Here is a 19,103-nt window from a genome sequence, read left to right as displayed (position 1 = left end):
GTAGTATGGACTGTGAAAACGGAGGCTTTTGAAAACAATGACGCACATTTTAGTCATGTGACGCATATTATACCAACAGATATTCATGTTTATACTGGTATTGCGCATGTTATGTGCTATGCACTTTCACACTATTGCTACATATCTGTTACTTTGTACACTCTTCATATCACAGTCCTGCAAAGGTGAAAGCAAATTTACTCGCAATTGCTATTTGCAGCAAAACATGAGAGCAGTTGCGTTGTAGATCAGATATACAATCGTGAGTGAGTGCGACCTGGACATGTCTGTGAATGGTTGGTAGTTTTCGTAAATAAAATAAGCTCTTCGGAACACAATTTAAGATATTTTGGATAAAAACCTGGAGGCTTGAGACTGTCCCATAGACTGCCAAGTAAATAATAGTGTCAAGGTCCATAAAAGGTATGAAAAGTCGTTTTCAGAATACTACATTTGCCATTAGACATGCAATCTGGGTTATATGAAGCGACAGGAAAACTTTTTGTAGGCGAAAAAAAACAAAAATAACGACTTTATTAAATAATTCTGTCAACGGTCTCCTCTGTGTCACTCCATAACAACGTGCTGCGTATGCTCTTCTGTGTTAGTGATGTGTCGTTCTTTAACGATTCGTTCATTTTGAACGAATCTTTAATGCGACTCGGGAAGAGATTCGTTCAGTCGCGCATGTGCAATATTCTATAGGTTCTGTTCCACTAGTAGTAAGTCACCCGTGTCAGTCAATGCAGTCTGAGCTGGAAAGAGAATTGATTAGTTCATAGTTCAGGTCTATTGGATTTTTGACTCGTTCCTTAATCACATGACAGCACCAATACGCTAACTCAATGCAGTCTGAGCCGGAAAGAGAATTTATTAGTTCATCTTTTGGGTCTTCAGGTTGTTCGTTCTTTTGTCACGTGACCTGACAACATTGGCTAGAGTAATTAGTTAATTTAATTTACAACCTTCCTTACAAATGGTTGCATAGTACTTATTAATATTTTTTTTTAATTATAATTATTGGATATGCTTTAAATTTTGTCCATATGATGGCGAAATACCTTTGATAAAGAAGATATTTTTTCCTTTATATATATATATATATATATATATATATATATATATATATATATATATATATATATATATATATATATATATATATATATGTGTGTGTCTTTTGAGTTCACCCTTCAGATTAGACTATAGAACTGTAATGTTACTTGTTTAGGATTCAAAATGTTATTTGCTTTTAATGTCATTTTATGTCATTATGTGCTTTTTGAGCAATCTTCTTGTACATATATTAGACCAAAATGTCAAGTCTGCCTAGGAAAAGCAATTATTATACCAGCAAACTCAAAATTGGATTAAAAATGAACAAACTAGGCTATAAATACTTTGTATTGTAGGCTTGGATTATTATATTATTATATAGCCTAGTGTTACTTATAGCATTCAAAAAGACAAATTCATCAATATATTATTTATAACAGGGTTTTATTTATTTATAAAATAACAACACACCACAGATCCTGAAGAAACAGTAACAAAAACAGTGACAGAAATGTCAGAAATAGCGTATGGGGATGTCACGTGATTAAGGAAAGACTCAAACTCGACCCAAACACTCGAAAGATTAACTAATCAATTCTCTTTCCGGCTCAGACTGCATTGGTTTTGCGTATGGGGCTGTCACGTGATTAAGGAATGACTTAAACCCTAAGACCTTTCAGACAAGAGGTCAGGTGAGCTAATCACAGACCCAGGTAAAAAAAAAAAAAAAAAAAAAAAAATGAATTAATCTTTTCTGTTTTATAGCATTTTAGTTTAGTATTGTTTGTAGTGTGATCAACATTTGCATAAGTACTAGATGTGCTGGGGAAGTAAAACGTAACATTTTAATTACATTCTGCTAAAATGAACGAAATGACTTGAAAAAACATTTGTTCATTTTGCTGAACGAGACTCAAAATCTGAGTCTGTAAAATGTTCTGATCTTCCCATCACTATTCTGTGTCCTCTGCTCCACAAGGATGCACTGTTTCTATGTGTATTTATCTTTGTTTTGAAATAAAAAAGCACATCCTTGTGGAGCGGAGAACAAAAAAAGAGCATACACAGCACGGTGATATGGAGTTTTCATTTACTGTATGGGACAGTCTCAAGCCTCCAGGTTTTCATTCAAAATCTCTTACATTTTGTTGTGAAGGATTGCACCCAGGAATGTAAAAAAAAAAAAAAAAATATATATATATATATATATATATATATATATATATATATATATATATATATATATATATATATATATATATCTAAAACTGCTTGTCTCCGACCAGCAACAGCAAGTGGCAACTCATGATTCATGGCTATTATGTAAATAAAAGTCTATTGGAAACTTGGATGAAGTGAGAAGCCCTTCAGTACTCCAAAACTTCTTGTTTTAATACTAAATATAATAAACAGGATAGAAAAGTGTGCCATTTTATGGCATTTCATAAATGTTATAGGATATAGAGATGAAAAATGAAACAAACTCTACCTCTTGTCATCCTCCACCTGAACCCCTATAGAGTGCACCTCTCTCAGTCCTTTGCCTTCTGGGTCTGAGTCAGACACCGTCTCTGAGCTGTCCACCTGAAAAACACAAAGAGAGACATTTAACAAAATCTTGCACAAGAGAGAGACATCATTGGGTCTGAATCTCTCTTGAGTTTATGCCCTCTTATACCTGCACTGCAATAGAGGGTCTCCACATCCTCCCTCGTCCTTCCTGTTCACCTCCAGTTAGAGCTTTAGCTAGGGACATACTGTTCTGGGGCAGAGAGGCTGATTTTCCCAGGCTGCCTCCAGCCCGCTCCCTAGATGCCCTGGGCCCCTCCAGCAGGTTATCGGCTGAGCTGCTGTGTTTCGGTTTCATTGGACCAGGACCACCAGGGTAGGCGATGCTCTGAAGGGCCCTGCCATTCAGACTCTCTGCGGAGTTGCTGCTCTGTCTGACACGCACCGTGCCCCCGCCAAGATAGTGCCCACCTCTGGAGCTACGGCCCCCGCTGCTCTCTGTCAGGTCCACTGAATTGCTGTGCTGTCTGGGTCGGACCAGAGCAGGCTGACCTGTACTCTGGAAATAAGCATCCTGAGTGGACTCAGTGCTGCTCTGAGCGGTCACAGAGATCATTGGCTTGGACATGCGAGGGGGAAGAGGAGGGGGTCCTTTCCTGTATGTGAACACTAGACGATAAAGACAGAAAGATATTATTAAGGCTGCTATTCAAATATATAATTCAGTAACAGAAGAAAGTTATGATGCATGGTTGCAGCACAAAACCTGCTGGAGTTTTCAAATAATAGGTAAAATTTTTGTAGAAGATGGGCACACAAACCAACACAAACTAAAATTTGTTTTCAGTACAAAAAAATAAAAATTAAAATACAACCAAGACAAGCATGTGGAACCTTTATAGAGATGCCTCGTTTGTAATTTCATCCTTCCCCCTTTTTGTTTATCGTTTGGCCGTATTGTAAGAGAAAAATAAATAAAAAATGGGTGGCCATAAGCTTCTGCATCTAAGGGTCTGATCTCATTAGTGTTAGTATCAGCAGCCACTAACCTCTTGTTAAGTGTTTTTAGGTCATTGTTTTATGAGTGACAAAATACACAACCTTTGCTAGTGTTATGGAAGAATGACTGTTTTGGTAACTGTCAAGCTGAAAGTTAGTATGGAGAACTGTTTTGCATCTGACTAAGATACAGAAATGTACATATATACATTATAGCTTGAAATCCCCACTTGAGTATTATCATAAAAGCTTTAGACACATCCTCATGGCTTAACTAACATCACACAACACACACACACACACACACACACACACATTCACTAGCTCTTGAGAGTGGAAACATGAAATTCAGAGGGACACACTTGGAGATTAAAGGAGTTTTTTCTTTCTTCTTTTTTAAGCATGTCTAAGCCCTCCTTCCATCTCTCTTGTCCTCTCCTCATCCCTCTCTCTTAAAAACACTCACACTCTGGTGTGTGTCATGAGTGTTGCCTTGGGAAACGGCAGATGGATGCTTTTGACACTTCACAAGGGCTTTAATAAATCTCCTGTGAGATTCTCTGCTCTAAACGAGAGAATAAAGGACAATGGGGAAAAAGACAAAGTCATCCACGTGCCAGTGAGAGAGGGAATACATTATGACTGCAATCATGGCCATACAGTGTTAATTTTTACAGGGACTTTTTCTTGTTTGGCTTTTGCAGTCTTTTGGATTTTATCATATTTATTAATTTCTGTAATTTAATTGACAAGATTAACACTGCAACCATAATCTTGACTACAACTCAAGGGATAGTCAAGGAGACAGGCAATCTAATGGTAATTTTAAAGTCTTTATAATGTAACATTTGTTTACAGTCTTGATGTACTGAGAATTGAGTGATAGAAGGAAAATAGTTTTGATCTAAATCCCTTGGCTGAAGTGTGTTTCTCGAGGAATTCCTGAGACTGATCCATAAACTCATTAAGTCACTAATCTAATCCCTGTGAAAGCATGGAGACTAGGGCCCAATCCCAATTCTATCCATTAGCCTTTCCTCTTTCCCCTACCCCTCCGTTTCGCGTGTTCACGTGAAGGGGAAGGGGTGTCTCGATTCTCTTTTGGTTGGAGGGGTAGGGGTGAGGGGAAGGGCCAGATAGGCCTTCAAACAAAGATTTTTCAGGACCACACTTCTAACGAAGGGGTATGAATTATCTCAGCAACATGGCTGCTACAGCGAACAAAAAGACACATAAATGTAAGCTTTTATGGCATAAATAAAGATTTTAACGAAACATAATAATTTGTTTTATGTTACAGAGAATTCATATTAATTGCTACAAGTGTGACTACATCATATAATAATTATTAATTTTTTAATAATATTAATAATGTGCATTGTCTGGCTGACTACGTCTTGTATTAATTTTTCTAAAAATCCTGTCATACGTGTGCAAACTGACAGTCTCCACTTATAAGCTATTACTAAATATTGTAGAAACATAATTTTCTGTAAAGTTGCTTTGTAATGATTTGTATTGTAAAAAGCGCTATACAAATAAACTTGAATTAACGGTCATGTTACGTTGACAAGTTTATTTTCTCCTGGATGTGTGAGCTGCGCGATTTCCTATATGTGTCAGTAAGCAGCTCATTAATCCAGAACGATAATTAAAGGCACTAATGCACACCAGCACACCAGTATGTGTGTATTGTATGAGTTAGATGACGAATGATGACATGTGACGGCATAGTAGTGGTGTCCCAATCCTTAGGGGAATATTTTCTCCCCTACCCCTTGACACTCTTTTTCAAGGGACAAGGGGAAGGGGTAGGCGGAGGATTAGGGGAAGGGGAAGGGGTATAAAATAGAATTGGGATTGGGCCTAGGTATACCCACACATACATAAACACATGCTGATGATTTACCTGCTTCGCCCTTCATGCTCCCCTGTGGGCCTGACATAGAGAAGACAGACAGGCAGTCATCGTCCTGGGAGCAGCCAGCTTGAATAGCCCGTACGTAGCTGTGACTGCGGGTGCGGAAGCATCCTGGTAGGTCCAAGGCCTCGACAGCCTGTGATTCCATTTCTCCAAACAGGTTCAGAGTGTCACTCAGCTGAAACACACAAAGACAAGGTTGAGATGCAGATGTTTCCTCAAATAACCAAGACTTTTCATGCAACTGTTCAGTCAATTAATGATATTGTTTGTGTAAAGGGTGAAGATAACCGCGCATTATTACTAATCAGGGTCTGTTGACTTTGGGCCAATAGGCAATTATCTAGAACACTAACAACCACCTAGTCATGTGTTATCAACAACCCAGAACATAGTAATCACCTAGTTATGTCCTAGCAACTAGAAGGATACCCTAGCAATCACTAGAAAACCTAAGCCACTTCCTGGTTATGTCCATCAACCAAAATTCTCAAGCAAATATGTCCTCACAACTAGCAGCATGCCCTAGAAATCACCACACCTAAGTCACTGCCTACTTATGTGCAAGCAACAAGCCAAAACTCCCTAGCAACTTACTAGTTGTGCCCTAGCAACTAGTAGAACACCCTAGCAACCACCAGAACAACCAAGTCATCAGCTAGTTATGCCTTAGGAACTAGTAGGACACCCTAGAAATGAACAGAAAACACAAAACCACCACTTAGTTATTCTCTAGAAACCAACCCACACTCTCTAGCAACTAGCAGGACACCCAAGCCACCACTTAGTTATGCCACCCAGAACTCTCTAATAACTACCTAGGTATGCCCCAGCAACTAGCAAGATGCCTTAGTTATCACCAACTCCAACTAAGTTTACTAAACCAACCAGCGCAACTCCCTAACGATCACCCAGATCTCCCAAGCAAGCAACCAGTACAACACCCTAGCAATGCATTTCAACACTCATAATACTTTCAGTTTTCATGGTTATTAAAAATAAAAACAAATCATTAAAACAACTTGGAAAACTAACTACATGTAATGTGAACACTGAATGGTTTTACCTGAGTGCTGGTCAGACAGCGTGTGGCGCTACGGGACCGAGTGTGGCCTTTAGGTGTGGTTCGACTGTTAGGGTAGACGTCTGTATACTGTTTACATGAGTATCTAAGAAGAGGAGTACATCATTAAAGCCCCAGATTACACTTCTCAGTCCCATAAAGCAAAACAGATGCATCACTCTATCGTTATTTACTGTTGGGGTTTTATATGGTAAACCAATGTGCTACTTTTTACTTTTTAACAAATCGCAAAATGGACACAGAGTAAGAAAATTAGAACTGAAAACCAAGTGACAACTAACTTGGATGTAGTGGAGGAGCGCTGGTCCATGCTGACGGAGCGGCGGAAGGCTTCTCTCTGGGCAATGAGGGCTGATTTGGGTGAGGCTTTGGGGCTGGTGTCAGAGTCAGCACTGTCATCGTCCCCCATGGCCTTGATGTAGCTGCCACTGCGCATACGTCTGCAAGGGATCTCACCACCACTGTCAGATGGACTGCCACCACACCAATCATCTGAGGGAACCTACACGAGACACATGACTTGCTGTCAGCCTGGCCTTTACTTTTTTCAAAATGACGAGGGATGAGGCTGTTTTATATTTACTAAAAAAGCTAATATTAAGAAATTTCCATTTTAGACACAATATCGGCAGTTTCTTTGAATCGGCTGAAGTTGTTTGAGTGAATGATTCATTGATCCACTCAGAATGTCAGCTGTTTCGTTCTTAAATGTATCTGTAATTTTGAACAAATCAGGGTGAATGATTCAGTGACTCATTCATTAAGGCAATTACTTGTTTCAAACCAGAATGAATCAATGTTTTAAACAAATGAGAAAAGTAAGTGTTTCAATGACTCAACGCAAGAAAGTCACTTGTCGCTACCTATTAGTGTATCAATGTAACTTGTAGTTAGAGTGGCTGAAAAACATCATTAATTTGCATCCTGAAAATCTGTATGGAGTGATCTAAAGTGCTCATTTGTATCCCTCCATAGGACCTAAACTTACTGTTGTGTAGCTATTGTATATATATCAATCATATGAGAGAAAATTCAGTGATACGGCAACTAAAGGTTTATGTATATCAGGAAAAAAAATAAAAAATATTGTTAGAGCTGTGGCTTTCTGGCCACAGCATGACCAGAGGGAAAGCAGGGTTGAACCGAGGGCAGCTGAGTAAAATGGAATCTGATTGGCTGACAGGAATGAAACACACCAGCTGTACATTAGAGCTGTCATCACACTCAAGAGCTGCCCCTCGGGCATGGACTGAGCACAGATGTGTAGAGATAGCAGGTTATGGAGGGGAGAGGCAAGATTATTTATTTTCATGAACTCTGCTATCCAGAGCCTTGTCCTTTTCTGATAGCATCACTGTATATTATTGCTGTTTTTTTTTTTTTTGCCTCTGCATTTGCTCCCGGTCACATATTTTGAACACATACAATAAAAAGTGATGTCTTACAAGCTGCACAGCCACTATAAGTTGGCTAGATGTTTAATAACATAACCAATAATTCTGAGATGGGTGCAGTTCCAGTATTGTTCCCTCTTAAACTCGCTGCTCTCCTCAGTTTTATATATATATATATATATACAGTATTGTTCAAAATAATAGCAGTACAATGTGACTAACCAGAATAATCAAGGTTTTTCGTATATTTTTTTATTGCTACGTGGCAAACAAGTTACCAGTAGGTTCAGTAGATTCTCAGAAAACAAATGAGACCCAGCATTCATGATATGCACGCTCTTAAGGCTGTGCAATTGGGCAATTAGTTGAATTAGTTGAAAGGGGTGTGTTCAAAAAAATAGCAGTGTGGCATTCAATCACTGAGGTCATCAATTTTGTGAAGAAACAGGTGTGAATCAGGTGGCCCCTATTTAAGGATGATGCCAACACTTGTTGAACATGCATTTGAAAGCTGAGGAAAATGGGTCGTTCAAGACATTGTTCAGAAGAACAGCGTACTTTGATTAAAAAGTTGAAAAAAAAAAGTTGAGAGGGGAAAACCTATAAAGAGGTGCAAAAAATGATAGGCTGTTCAGCTAAAATGATCTCCAATGCCTTAAAATGGAGAGCAAATCCAGAGAGACGTGGAAGAAAACGGAAGACAACCATCAAAATGGATAGAAGAATAACCAGAATGGCAAAGGCTCAGCCAATGATCACCTCCAGGATGATCAAAGACAGTCTGGAGTTACCTGTAAGTACTGTGACAGTTAGAAGACGTCTGTGTGAAGCTAATCTATTTTCAAGAATCCCCCGCAAAGTCCCTCTGTTAAAAAAAAGGCATGTGCAGAAGAGGTTACAATTTGCCAAAGAACACATCAACTGGCCTAAAGAGAAATGGAGGAACATTTTGTGGACTGATGAGAGTAAAATTGTTCTTTTTGGGTCCAAGGGCCACAGGCAGTTTGTGAGACGACCCCCAAACTCTGAATTCAAGCCACAGTACACAGTGAAGACAGTGAAGCATGGAGGTGCAAGCATCATGATATGGGCATGTTTCTCCTACTATGGTGTTGGGCCTATTTATCGCATACCAGGGATCATGGATCAGTTTGCATATGTTAAAATACTTGAAGAGGTCATGTTGCCCTATGCTGAAGAGGACATGCCCTTGAAATGGTTGTTTCAACAAGACAATGACCCAAAACACACTAGTAAACGGGCAAAGTCTTGGTTCCAAACCAACAAAATTAATGTTATGGAGTGGCCAGCCCAATCTCCAGACCTTAATCCAATTGAGAACTTGTGGGGTGATATCAAAAATGCTGTTTCTGAAGCAAAACCAAGAAATGTGAATGAATTGTGGAATGTTGTTAAAGAATCATGGAGTGGAATAACAGCTGAGAGGTGCCACAAGTTGGTTGACTCCATGCCACACAGATGTCAAGCAGTTTTAAAAAACTGTGGTCATACAACTAAATATTAGTTTAGTGATTCACAGGATTGCTAAATCCCAGAAAAAAAAATGTTTGTACAAAATAGTTTTGAGTTTGTACAGTCAAAGGTAGACACTGCTATTTTTTTGAACACACCCCTTTCAACTAATTGCCCAATTGCACAGCCTTAAGAGCGTGCATATCATGAATGCTGGGTCTTGTTTGTTTTCTGACAATCTACTGAACCTACTGGTAACTTGTTTGCCACGTAGCAATAAAAAATATACTAAAAACCTTGATTATTCTGGTTAGTCACATTGTACTGCTATTATTTTGAACAATACTGTATATATATATATATATATATATATATATATATATATATATATATATATATATATACACACACACATACACACTCTGGGTTTTTATTTTTTGTTAATCATTCAGCTTTCACTATGAGGACACATGATCACTGAATTAAATATATCAATGATTTTCAATGGTTCTCGTTCTCTATCTTTTCCCCCCAACACAGTAACGTAGCCAGAAAAGAGACTCTGGGTGTGCATATGAAAATCTGGGTGTGCCACATTTATTGTCAGATTACTGTGCAAAATTATGGGATAGTATTTTTGTCGCACTGCTTCCATCCAACCATACTCCTAGCGGTAATTTGCAGGTCGTGTGAAAATGAAGTTAATTGTTAAATTTAATAATTTTCATCCAAATACGATAATTAAAAAAAAAAAAAAAAAAATTAAGAAAGGAGCTCTGTGACATATTGCTAGCTAGCAAAGTGCAATCAAAAATTATCTGTTTATATCATCATAGACTGATGGGGTCACAGTAAGCTGCTGCTTGCTGATTGGTTGGCAGTTCAAATGTCGGCAGATATATTTTAACAAAAATAATTTAAAATGTAAATTACATTTTAACATTTTGAGCATTATTGCACCATATACTGGATTCTTATTTCTGTGCCCCTGAGAGTATGATTTAGAATGTTCTGTGGCGTCACAGAACTGCCAGATTCAAACAGCTTTCGCGGGTTGGCTGGAGCTGAGCCAGAGACGGATGCGCTCAGCGCTCGTCATATATCACAATTAATATGCAGTGTTTTCAACCACATAATGTTTATTTTAGGTTTCATACATTTAAATATACATAATCACTAGTAAAACAATGCATTGGTAGCTTGTAAAATACACACTGATGTGATGTCTATGGAAGCAGCAAAAACTAATCAAATGTAATTTGCAGACGTGTTTTATTCATATATCAGACACACATAGCAGAACAATAAAGTTTATTCTATTCTTCGTCCAGTTCAACAGCCACTTACTTTCATGTATTTCGGGAGAAACTGGGGAATTCAAGTGCTGTACGTTAAATCCGGCTGACAGGACTCTGAACTGCAGCGTTCATCTCGTTATAGATCAAGATAATTTATAAAGGTTTTTAAACGAAGAATCGGAATATCAGATAGTTGACATGGTAAGCAAGTTTGTGTATATATTTTAATAAAAAATGAAAAACTAAATAAAACGAATACCGATACATCTGTTAGTGGCTGCGGTGTGTCACGTGACAATCATGATGCGTCGCCATGGAAACAAGGGGTCAGTTAAAATATTTGTAATTTACACGTGAAAGGGTTGATTTAAAAAAAAATTCTAACTAAACAACAATAGCCTAAGTTTAGTAAACATTTTTTATTGAGACTATATAAAATAATTCTGCATCTATTTTTAGGTGTGCCAGCTGCCACTGTGGGTGGCACAGGCACACCCTGGCACACCCGTGGCTACGCCACTGCCCCAACAGCTCCTGTTATTCATTTTTATTATATTGACACCTTTCACTTCCTCCTGCTCCTTTGCTAATTGCGACACAGATTGACTGACTTGTAACAGACGATTCATCTAGTTCATCCCTAAGTCTTCATATCAGATCACATCAAACTGCTCTCCCGCGATAAGCCCCTGACTGAGCTATAGCCCACAGCTGGGTTTCTTTCTCCCTAGAGGCTCAGGCTAGCTGAGTCAGCTGCTCTGCCTTCAGCTATGACTGTAAGACCTCACACAATTTCCTCTGGACCAGCTGCTCTTCATGATTGAACAGAATGAACACTGATGGGGACCATATGCATGCTTGGGGCTTCCTAAGCTACAGGATACTCGTAATTTAAAGTATTCAAACTACAGTCAAACTACTCTTCTGTGAAAAGCAATCACAAGTGGTCAGCCAAAATACATTTGACACCACTAGAGACCTTTTATAACTGTTGCCAGTTGCATAAACTTAGCCTCTATGTTAAGAATGTGTCTTAAGAACTAGTCTGATCAACTAGCTACTAACTAATAATGTTTGATTATTAGCTTGTTCAACACAACTATCACGATACACAATGCCTACTTGTAGTAAGTTACTCTTCAGCACTGCTGGCTATGACAATGTACTGCATGTAGTTACACAGCAACTATTGACAGATAGGATAAATGTGTGTATCATACTGAGTGGGAATGTTGATAGGTTGTCTCGCTAAAGCTAAAGTTGCTAAATAATAGTGGCGACCTGACCCTATGTCTATCATGGTGAAGCTGATGTTCTGTGTAATTGGAGCTCGCAAGTGCTAATATTACAGGAAGTTATATTAGTGTCAAGGCAAGACCTCTATGCACGTTCCTGTGTTCCTGTCACCCTGGGCAACCAAAGCAGAGAATGTAAGAGACAGCACAGTTGGTTATGTCCGTCACAAAGCATTGACTTTCTCTCTATCCCACTGAAGAGCCCGGGGACAGAGCAGCCATGAGATGGAGTGCACCTGATGCTTATTGTGCTTTCTCACAGCTGCTATTCAGTCTATACTTTGCTGAAACTGGTCTCCTTTTATTTGAGCACCATGTGTTTGAAGTCCAGGCATGATGCGACATAGTATGAATGCAACAGAAAAGATAACTGGCAGGCCACAAGCTATTGGACATACCACTTCTTCTACAATGCCTGATATTTTCTTTTAACGCCACTATAAAGAAACAAGTGTCACGCAGGCAACTTTGTGGGAAAAAAACAAACTAACAAATGCTGGAGAAATCACCCATTTATTCCTAAATTTAGTAGTCAAGTTGCACCTTCCACATACCATTTGCTGAAGATGAACAAATATCTGTGGAACACAAAAGGAGTAATTAGCTAAATGTCTCTGGTATCTGCTTAAAAAAAAAAAAAAAAATAGTATGTGCACAGGGATTCCCATGAAATCGTAAGCCTTATTTTATAAGTGGTGCTCAACTTATTAATATTTTATTATTATTTATTTTTTCATCTGTAAGCCTCATTTAAGTGCTCAACTGTGGCTCACTATACCCGGAGAGCAGTATAACCTCCTAGAGCTCCATTCTGTTACCTTAGAAACATAACCATATGCTGACACATGGTGGGAAGTGTGAGAGAGTTTATAGGAGAACAGTTCAACCTGTTGTCATGTCAGACACAGTTTCCTCCCCTGTTGGTGCATGTCCACAAATAAGTATTTGTGGTCGCATATCTAGATGTATTCACAGCAGGTGAGACTAACTGCCAAACAGTATATGTGTGAGAAGGAAACGAGAGACAGAAAGAAAACAATAGTTCTAGTCTCGGGCCGGACGGAATTGTGGGTGGGGATAGTGCACGAACAGCTCTCTCTCCACCTTCAATACCACGACTTAGGTGCCCTTGAGCAAGGCATCGAACCCCCAACTGCTCCCCGGGCGGCGCAGCATAAATGGCTGCCCACTGCTCCGGGTGTGTGCTCACAGTGTGTGTGTGTGTGTTCACTGCTCTGTGTGTGTGCATTTCGGATGGGTTAAATGCAGAGCACAAATTCTGAGTATGGGTCACCATACTTGGCTGAATGTCACTTCACTTTCAACTTTCACTTTCACTTTTCAACAATAATTGAGTCAAATTACAGTATGTGGTGCTTATTTATCAAGGAAGCAACAGTGCATATAGTACAGCTCAGGACAGGACTTCCAATTGTCATTGTTCATGTTGTCACTGTTCACTTGTTTTCTGAAGTTGCGTTTTAAATGCATATATTGTTAGAGACATATTGGAAATAATTTTTCCAGCAACAGTTAATATCCTCTTTTAAAATGCACTGTGGTAGTAGCATGGTCTGTGATGGTATCATTGTGTTGTTGTTTTTTAACAAAAGAAAGTCACCGTTTTTCCAAGCACCACTAGGAAACTATGCATACCCTTGGTAACACCATGGTAAATTGTTGTAAGAACAATGGTTTTGTGATGCAGCTGACCATTTATAGCTTTATGTAAACCATATAGGAAGCTGCACATGACAGCAAAAAAAGCTGAATTATGATGTCAGTGATGTGTGTGTAATTGAGCAGATGAGTAGGAGAAATAGAGCGCACAGCTAGCTGATATCAATAGCAGCGTTTCCGAGTGTTTCACAGTGTGCTTTGTGAAGGCCAAGGGTTAATGTGTTGTTTTCCTGTATTCTTGATGTTGTTTTTCACCCATTCACACCAAGCTGACAGAGGCTGGAAATGAAATCAGCCTCCATTCTTCACAGCTAGCAACTGATAACAAACATAATCATCAAGTTATTTTTTTCTTTCACACACAGAAATTGTAATTTAGTGCAGATCCCCATCTCTGCAGACAGATTAATTCTTTTGACAATTAAATGAATCTGCAAGTCAACAAAGACAACAGGCTGATTGTATTTGAGAACAGAGATGCCACATAAATATTAAAATCTCCATAGGAGCCAATTTGTGGTCACTGCACTGATGGGAAAATGGGCTCACGGTGTTAAAATTTGTCTCACTTACATACTGGGGTTGTATGCCATTCAGAATTGAAGTCACAGTGCCTTAGGGCCATAGGGAGGGGTGGTTGGTTAGATATGTAGCTAGATAGCTAGCTAGCAAGATAGATAGATAGATAGGCTAAGTAAGCAGATTCTTCAATTCTGAATTTAGCACAACCCCGTCACATACACACATTTGCCTGCACTTGCCTGCAGATAGTGGAGTGATCGTTCCTTCATTTTGGGATCTAGAGGAACCAATGCCTTCTCATATCCTCCTCCACGGGAAGATGGATAGACTTCTCTAGCCTGACTGACCGTCAAGGCCGACCATGTGCTCCTCTTCAGAGAGTGTCCGCTGTCCCCTGCCATGGCTATGTTGTTGCAAGCCAGGCACTCTCCTGGAGGTGGACCCTTAGATTTCCTCAAGGTAAGCTCCTGGATGGCAGCATCCAAGGTCTCATGTCCGGTCGGATACCTGCGTCCCCCCCTGCCTGCACCCACCAGAAAGCTGCTGTCGCTGTCCAGGTTGTCATCGGAGCTCCACCATCCAGCTGTTTTGCTGCGGTGGCGGGAGCTTCGAGACTCATGGCGGGAGTCTCCGCTCTTACTTCGTTCTCGACTCTTGTTCCGACGAGCTGAGCGCGACTGGTGTGTTCCGGAATAATGATGTCCACCACTTTCCTCGCCACTGCTGCGGTGCCCCCTATCTCTGTCCCGGTACTCTCCCCCACGGGTGCCATTAAACTCTCGTTTAGAGGGCGTCTCCAGCGAATGTGATTTGGCAAAGAGACGTTGGACCGAATTCACCAGATGTCGTATACGACTTGGACTCTCGCTGCGTTGTTCCCCGCTGGGCGTACGTTGGTACTGCAAGGTGTGGAAGCCATCTGGGTGGAAGGGCAACTGTTTCTCAAACTGATCCAGAAGGTTTGGTGGGATACGCTGCATCTTTCCACCATGACCATGGCCGTGCCCTGCCGAGGTTAAACACTCTTCACACGTCGAGTCGTAGGGCTGTGGCTGACTAGGGTGTGAGCGAGGGAAGGTGCCTCCACCAGATGGGACCATGGCAGATGGTTCAGGTGGCCCACCAGGTGGGTAGTAGGGGTGGTCATTGTGCCCCTGGTAGTGGTCGGGGTGGTGCATGTAGTCCGGCGAAGTGTCGCAGTCCTCAGGCATGCAGTAGCAAGGCCCAGAGGAGTGTTGCGACAGACTGCGACTCACCTGATAGCCCTTCCTGGCCGGGGCATGGTGGGCCGTCCGGGCCGAGAGGGGGCGCTGTGGGCGCGACAGGGTTGCGCCGGAGTCAACTACAGAGAGAGGGACAGAAAAGGGTACATTTTGATTAGACCGATAAGCAAATGTTAATGTACAGTACATTAAATATCAGCATCATTCTCAAAACACGCTAAACCAACAAGTCCCTTGACTTTTCAGATACGAAAAGCATGATGTGAAGGAAGGTATTGTTATTTATTTGATACGAGCTTTTATGGAAGTCAACTGAACTAAATTTAAAACTTTAAGAAACAAACCACCAATAAATGGTAAATTTTTCAGTAAATTGTGTAATTTTCCTTTTCAGCGATGTGGTGTTTTGTATTCTAATAACCACCACAAACAAACAGCTAACAATGCAGATCAAGCACGCTTCAATATGTCTAATGTAGCAGAGCTGTCATTGACTCTGAACACACATGAGTGATGGAGGGCAAATGCTGTGCCAAAATGACTTGCTACTTTAATTTGAATCACTCTTTGTTGGAGTGAAACAGTGACTATCTCTCAAAATCTGTTCAACTGGCTCAGTCACATTTCTGCTAATTCAACCATTAATCTAGTTCATGTTCATGACTAATAAATCTGCTTATTGTTTCACAACACAATCTGTGCCCATTTTACGATCTCAATGATAAAATGGGCCAAAAGCCTTAAAGGAAAGATAGCGAAATGGCTTGTGCTTGTCTGGTGTTTGCCATTTATGTGAGCCTGGTCGTTGAAGCAGGTGGCATTTCCAAACACAAGCTATTGCTGACAGATGTTGAGGTGATCATTAGATGGAAATCCGTTAGCCTATTACTTTTAATGAGCTAAATTTGCACAGCTAGCTTGATCCTTTGTGTCATGATCTCTGAGCTCAAAATAGCAGAGTGGTGCTTCACTTTTTTGTTAAATATCGAATGCTGTACACCAGCATTGAGAGGTCATTATTTTTCCTGAGGAAGTCACTTAGTGCTTCACAGAAATGAATGACCTTTATAATTTCTATCCCATCCAAAATAAATGTGTCTTTGTTTTTCACACACAACTTTTGTAAATTATCTACTAATTCTGGTAAACTTATGGGGTCCTTTGATAAATGTGGTATTGTATTTTCACATAGTTTCCACTTATTTTGTGCTTCATCAAACACTAAAGCTTGTTTTCATTGAGTACCATAACTAAACTGCTTGCTGTGGTGCCTGAAGCACCTTAATTAAGGAAACTAATGTTTAATATGTAAATGAAACTTAAAAAGAGACTTCAGTTTAGTTAAACTTGATGAAAATATTTTTGTTAACTGAAATAAAAACAAAAACTAACATAACTGGGAAAGACAGAAACTAAAATATGGCCAATTTTTTTTTCTTCTATAGACAGCAATAACACTACATTGTTTTTATTATTATTATTTTATGTTAACCATTTTTAAATAATACCATATACCTGGAATTTGATAGAAGCTAAATAAGTTATTTCAGAAAAAAACTAAAAACAAAACCTAATAATGATTGAAACTAATGTGCAATAAACAAATGAAAACTAATTAGAAATAAATTAGACAAATTCAAATTATAATACATTTCATTTAGACCTTTTTGATAAGTTGGTTACTGCTGGATTCCCATTCAACACAATAATAATAATAATAATAATAATAATAATAATAATAATAATAATAATAATACCTTTAAAAATAAATAAATAAAGGAGTGAGAGAAGATGATGCAAAATGCTCTAAACATAATGTTATAAATATATCACATACATGTCTTTTTGATTTCAGAGGGTATCTGATGCGGGTGTACGTATTTGTGTGCATGCATGCGTGTTTGTGAAAAACGTCTCTAGGTTACGTATGTAACCCTAGTTCCTCGAGGGAACGAGACGCTGCGTCAAAAGCGCTTTGGGGAACGCGCCCAGCGTGCGCGACTCTGAATATCATGTGAAATCAGACCAATGGAAGAGCGTGACGTCACCGGCGGAATGACGTAAGCGACCAGGAAGCTATAAAAGCACGTGCCACGCAGCTGGCGTCAGCTTCGAGTACCAGCAAGCGCCGGCAGGGGTGCCGGGGGTATGGCTCCGAGACGCAGCGTCTCATTCCCTCGAGGAACTAGGGTTACATACGTAACCTAGAGACGTTCCTCTTCAGGAACTCGAGCTGCGTCAAAAGCGCTTTGGGGAACGAGTACCAACGCCGCCAGACTACCAAACCCCTGCCTAGTGTGTATCCGAAGAGCACAGCTTAGGTCAGGAGGACTGAAGTGCCTGGAGTGACTGGCATGTCTAGGCCATAGAATCTGACAAACGTGGAGGGCGTGGACCATCCCGCAGCGTTGCAGATGTCCAGCATGGATACACTTGCTAAGAAGGCCCTGGAGGCCGCCATACCCCGAGTAGAGTGAGCCTTGGCTCCCGACAGCGGGGGACGACCAGAGGACTCATAGGAAGCGTTGATAGCCTCGACTATCCAACGACTGATAGTCTGCTTAGAAGCAGGAAAACCCCTCTTGGGGGGACCGTAGCATACAAGCAATTGATCGGTCTTTCTCCACAGGGCAGCTCTGTGGACGTATGCGTCCAGCGCTCTAACTGGACACATACAATTTAGCTTCGCCTGGTCGGGCTCCCGAAAGGGAGGAGGACAGAAGGCCTGCAGTACGACAGGTTGTGGTGTAACAGAGGGAACCTTAGGAACATATCCCGCTCGAGGGTATATGAACGCTTTAGTCATGCCTGGTGCAAATTCAAGATAAGTAGGGGCCACAGAGAGGGCCTGAAGGTCTCCTACTCTCCGCAGAGAGGTGATAGCCAACAGAAAGGAGGTTTTAAGTGTAAGATGTCTGTCTGAGATATCTTGAATAGGTTCAAATGGGGGTCTGCACACTGCCTCTAACACCACGACCAGGTCCCACGGGGGAATACGGGACCGTACTGGAGGTTTCAGCCTCAGCGCACCGCGGAGGAAACGTGTAACTAAGGGGTGTCTTCCCAAAAACTGGCCATCGAGAAGGGCGTGGTAGGCCGCAATAGCCGCCACGTAAACCTTCAGCGTGGAGTGGGTCAACCCTGCAGAGAGCCTAGCCTGTAGAAACTCCAGAACTGTACCAATCGGGCAGTTTGCTGGGTCTAGCTGGCGGTCTCTGCACCATGAGGTGAAGAGTTTCCACCTCAGGGCGTACAGTTTCCTCGTTGAGGGAGCTCTGGATTGGAGAAGGGTCTCAACAACCTCGGTTGAGAGACCGGCTGCTAAAAGTTGTGCCCCCTCAGGGGCCACACCCACAGCTTCCACAACTCCGGGCGAGGGTGAATTATCGTACCCTGCGCCTGCGAGAGAAGGTCTGTCCTGATCGGTATCTCCCACGGAGAGCCGTCGAGGAGCGAGACTAGATCTGAGAACCATACTCGGCCCGGCCAGAACGGGGCTACTAACAACAGACGGACCCCGTCCCGGCGCACTCTCGCCAGAACTCCCGGGAGCAGAGCAATAGGGGGAAATGCGTACAGACGAAGCCTCGGCCAGGTCTGTACCATAGCGTCCAGTCCCAGAGGAGCTGGATGAACTAGAGAGAACCAA

The 19,103-nt window shown here is 40.9% G+C and overlaps 1 protein-coding gene across 1 annotated transcript in view; it reads right to left on the bottom strand.

Moving 5' to 3' along the window:
* Positions 1–19,103, bottom strand: part of LOC127935904 (disks large-associated protein 3-like) — a 141,834-nt gene that overhangs the window by 5,179 nt on the left and 117,552 nt on the right. The window contains exons 3-8 of the mRNA XM_052534122.1: positions 14,471–15,573; positions 6,851–7,071; positions 6,552–6,654; positions 5,474–5,663; positions 2,735–3,234; positions 2,546–2,640 (exon numbers count right to left, since the gene is read on the bottom strand). Coding sequence (XP_052390082.1) covers positions 2,546–2,640; positions 2,735–3,234; positions 5,474–5,663; positions 6,552–6,654; positions 6,851–7,071; positions 14,471–15,442 — 2,081 coding nt within the window. The 5' untranslated portion in view covers positions 15,443–15,573. The remainder of the gene's footprint in view (positions 1–2,545; positions 2,641–2,734; positions 3,235–5,473; positions 5,664–6,551; positions 6,655–6,850; positions 7,072–14,470; positions 15,574–19,103) is intronic.

This window comes from Carassius gibelio, chromosome A19, assembly GCF_023724105.1.
Source record: "Carassius gibelio isolate Cgi1373 ecotype wild population from Czech Republic chromosome A19, carGib1.2-hapl.c, whole genome shotgun sequence".
Taxonomy (NCBI): Eukaryota; Metazoa; Chordata; class Actinopteri; order Cypriniformes; family Cyprinidae; genus Carassius; species Carassius gibelio.
This window is presented reverse-complemented; position numbering and strand designations above follow the sequence as displayed.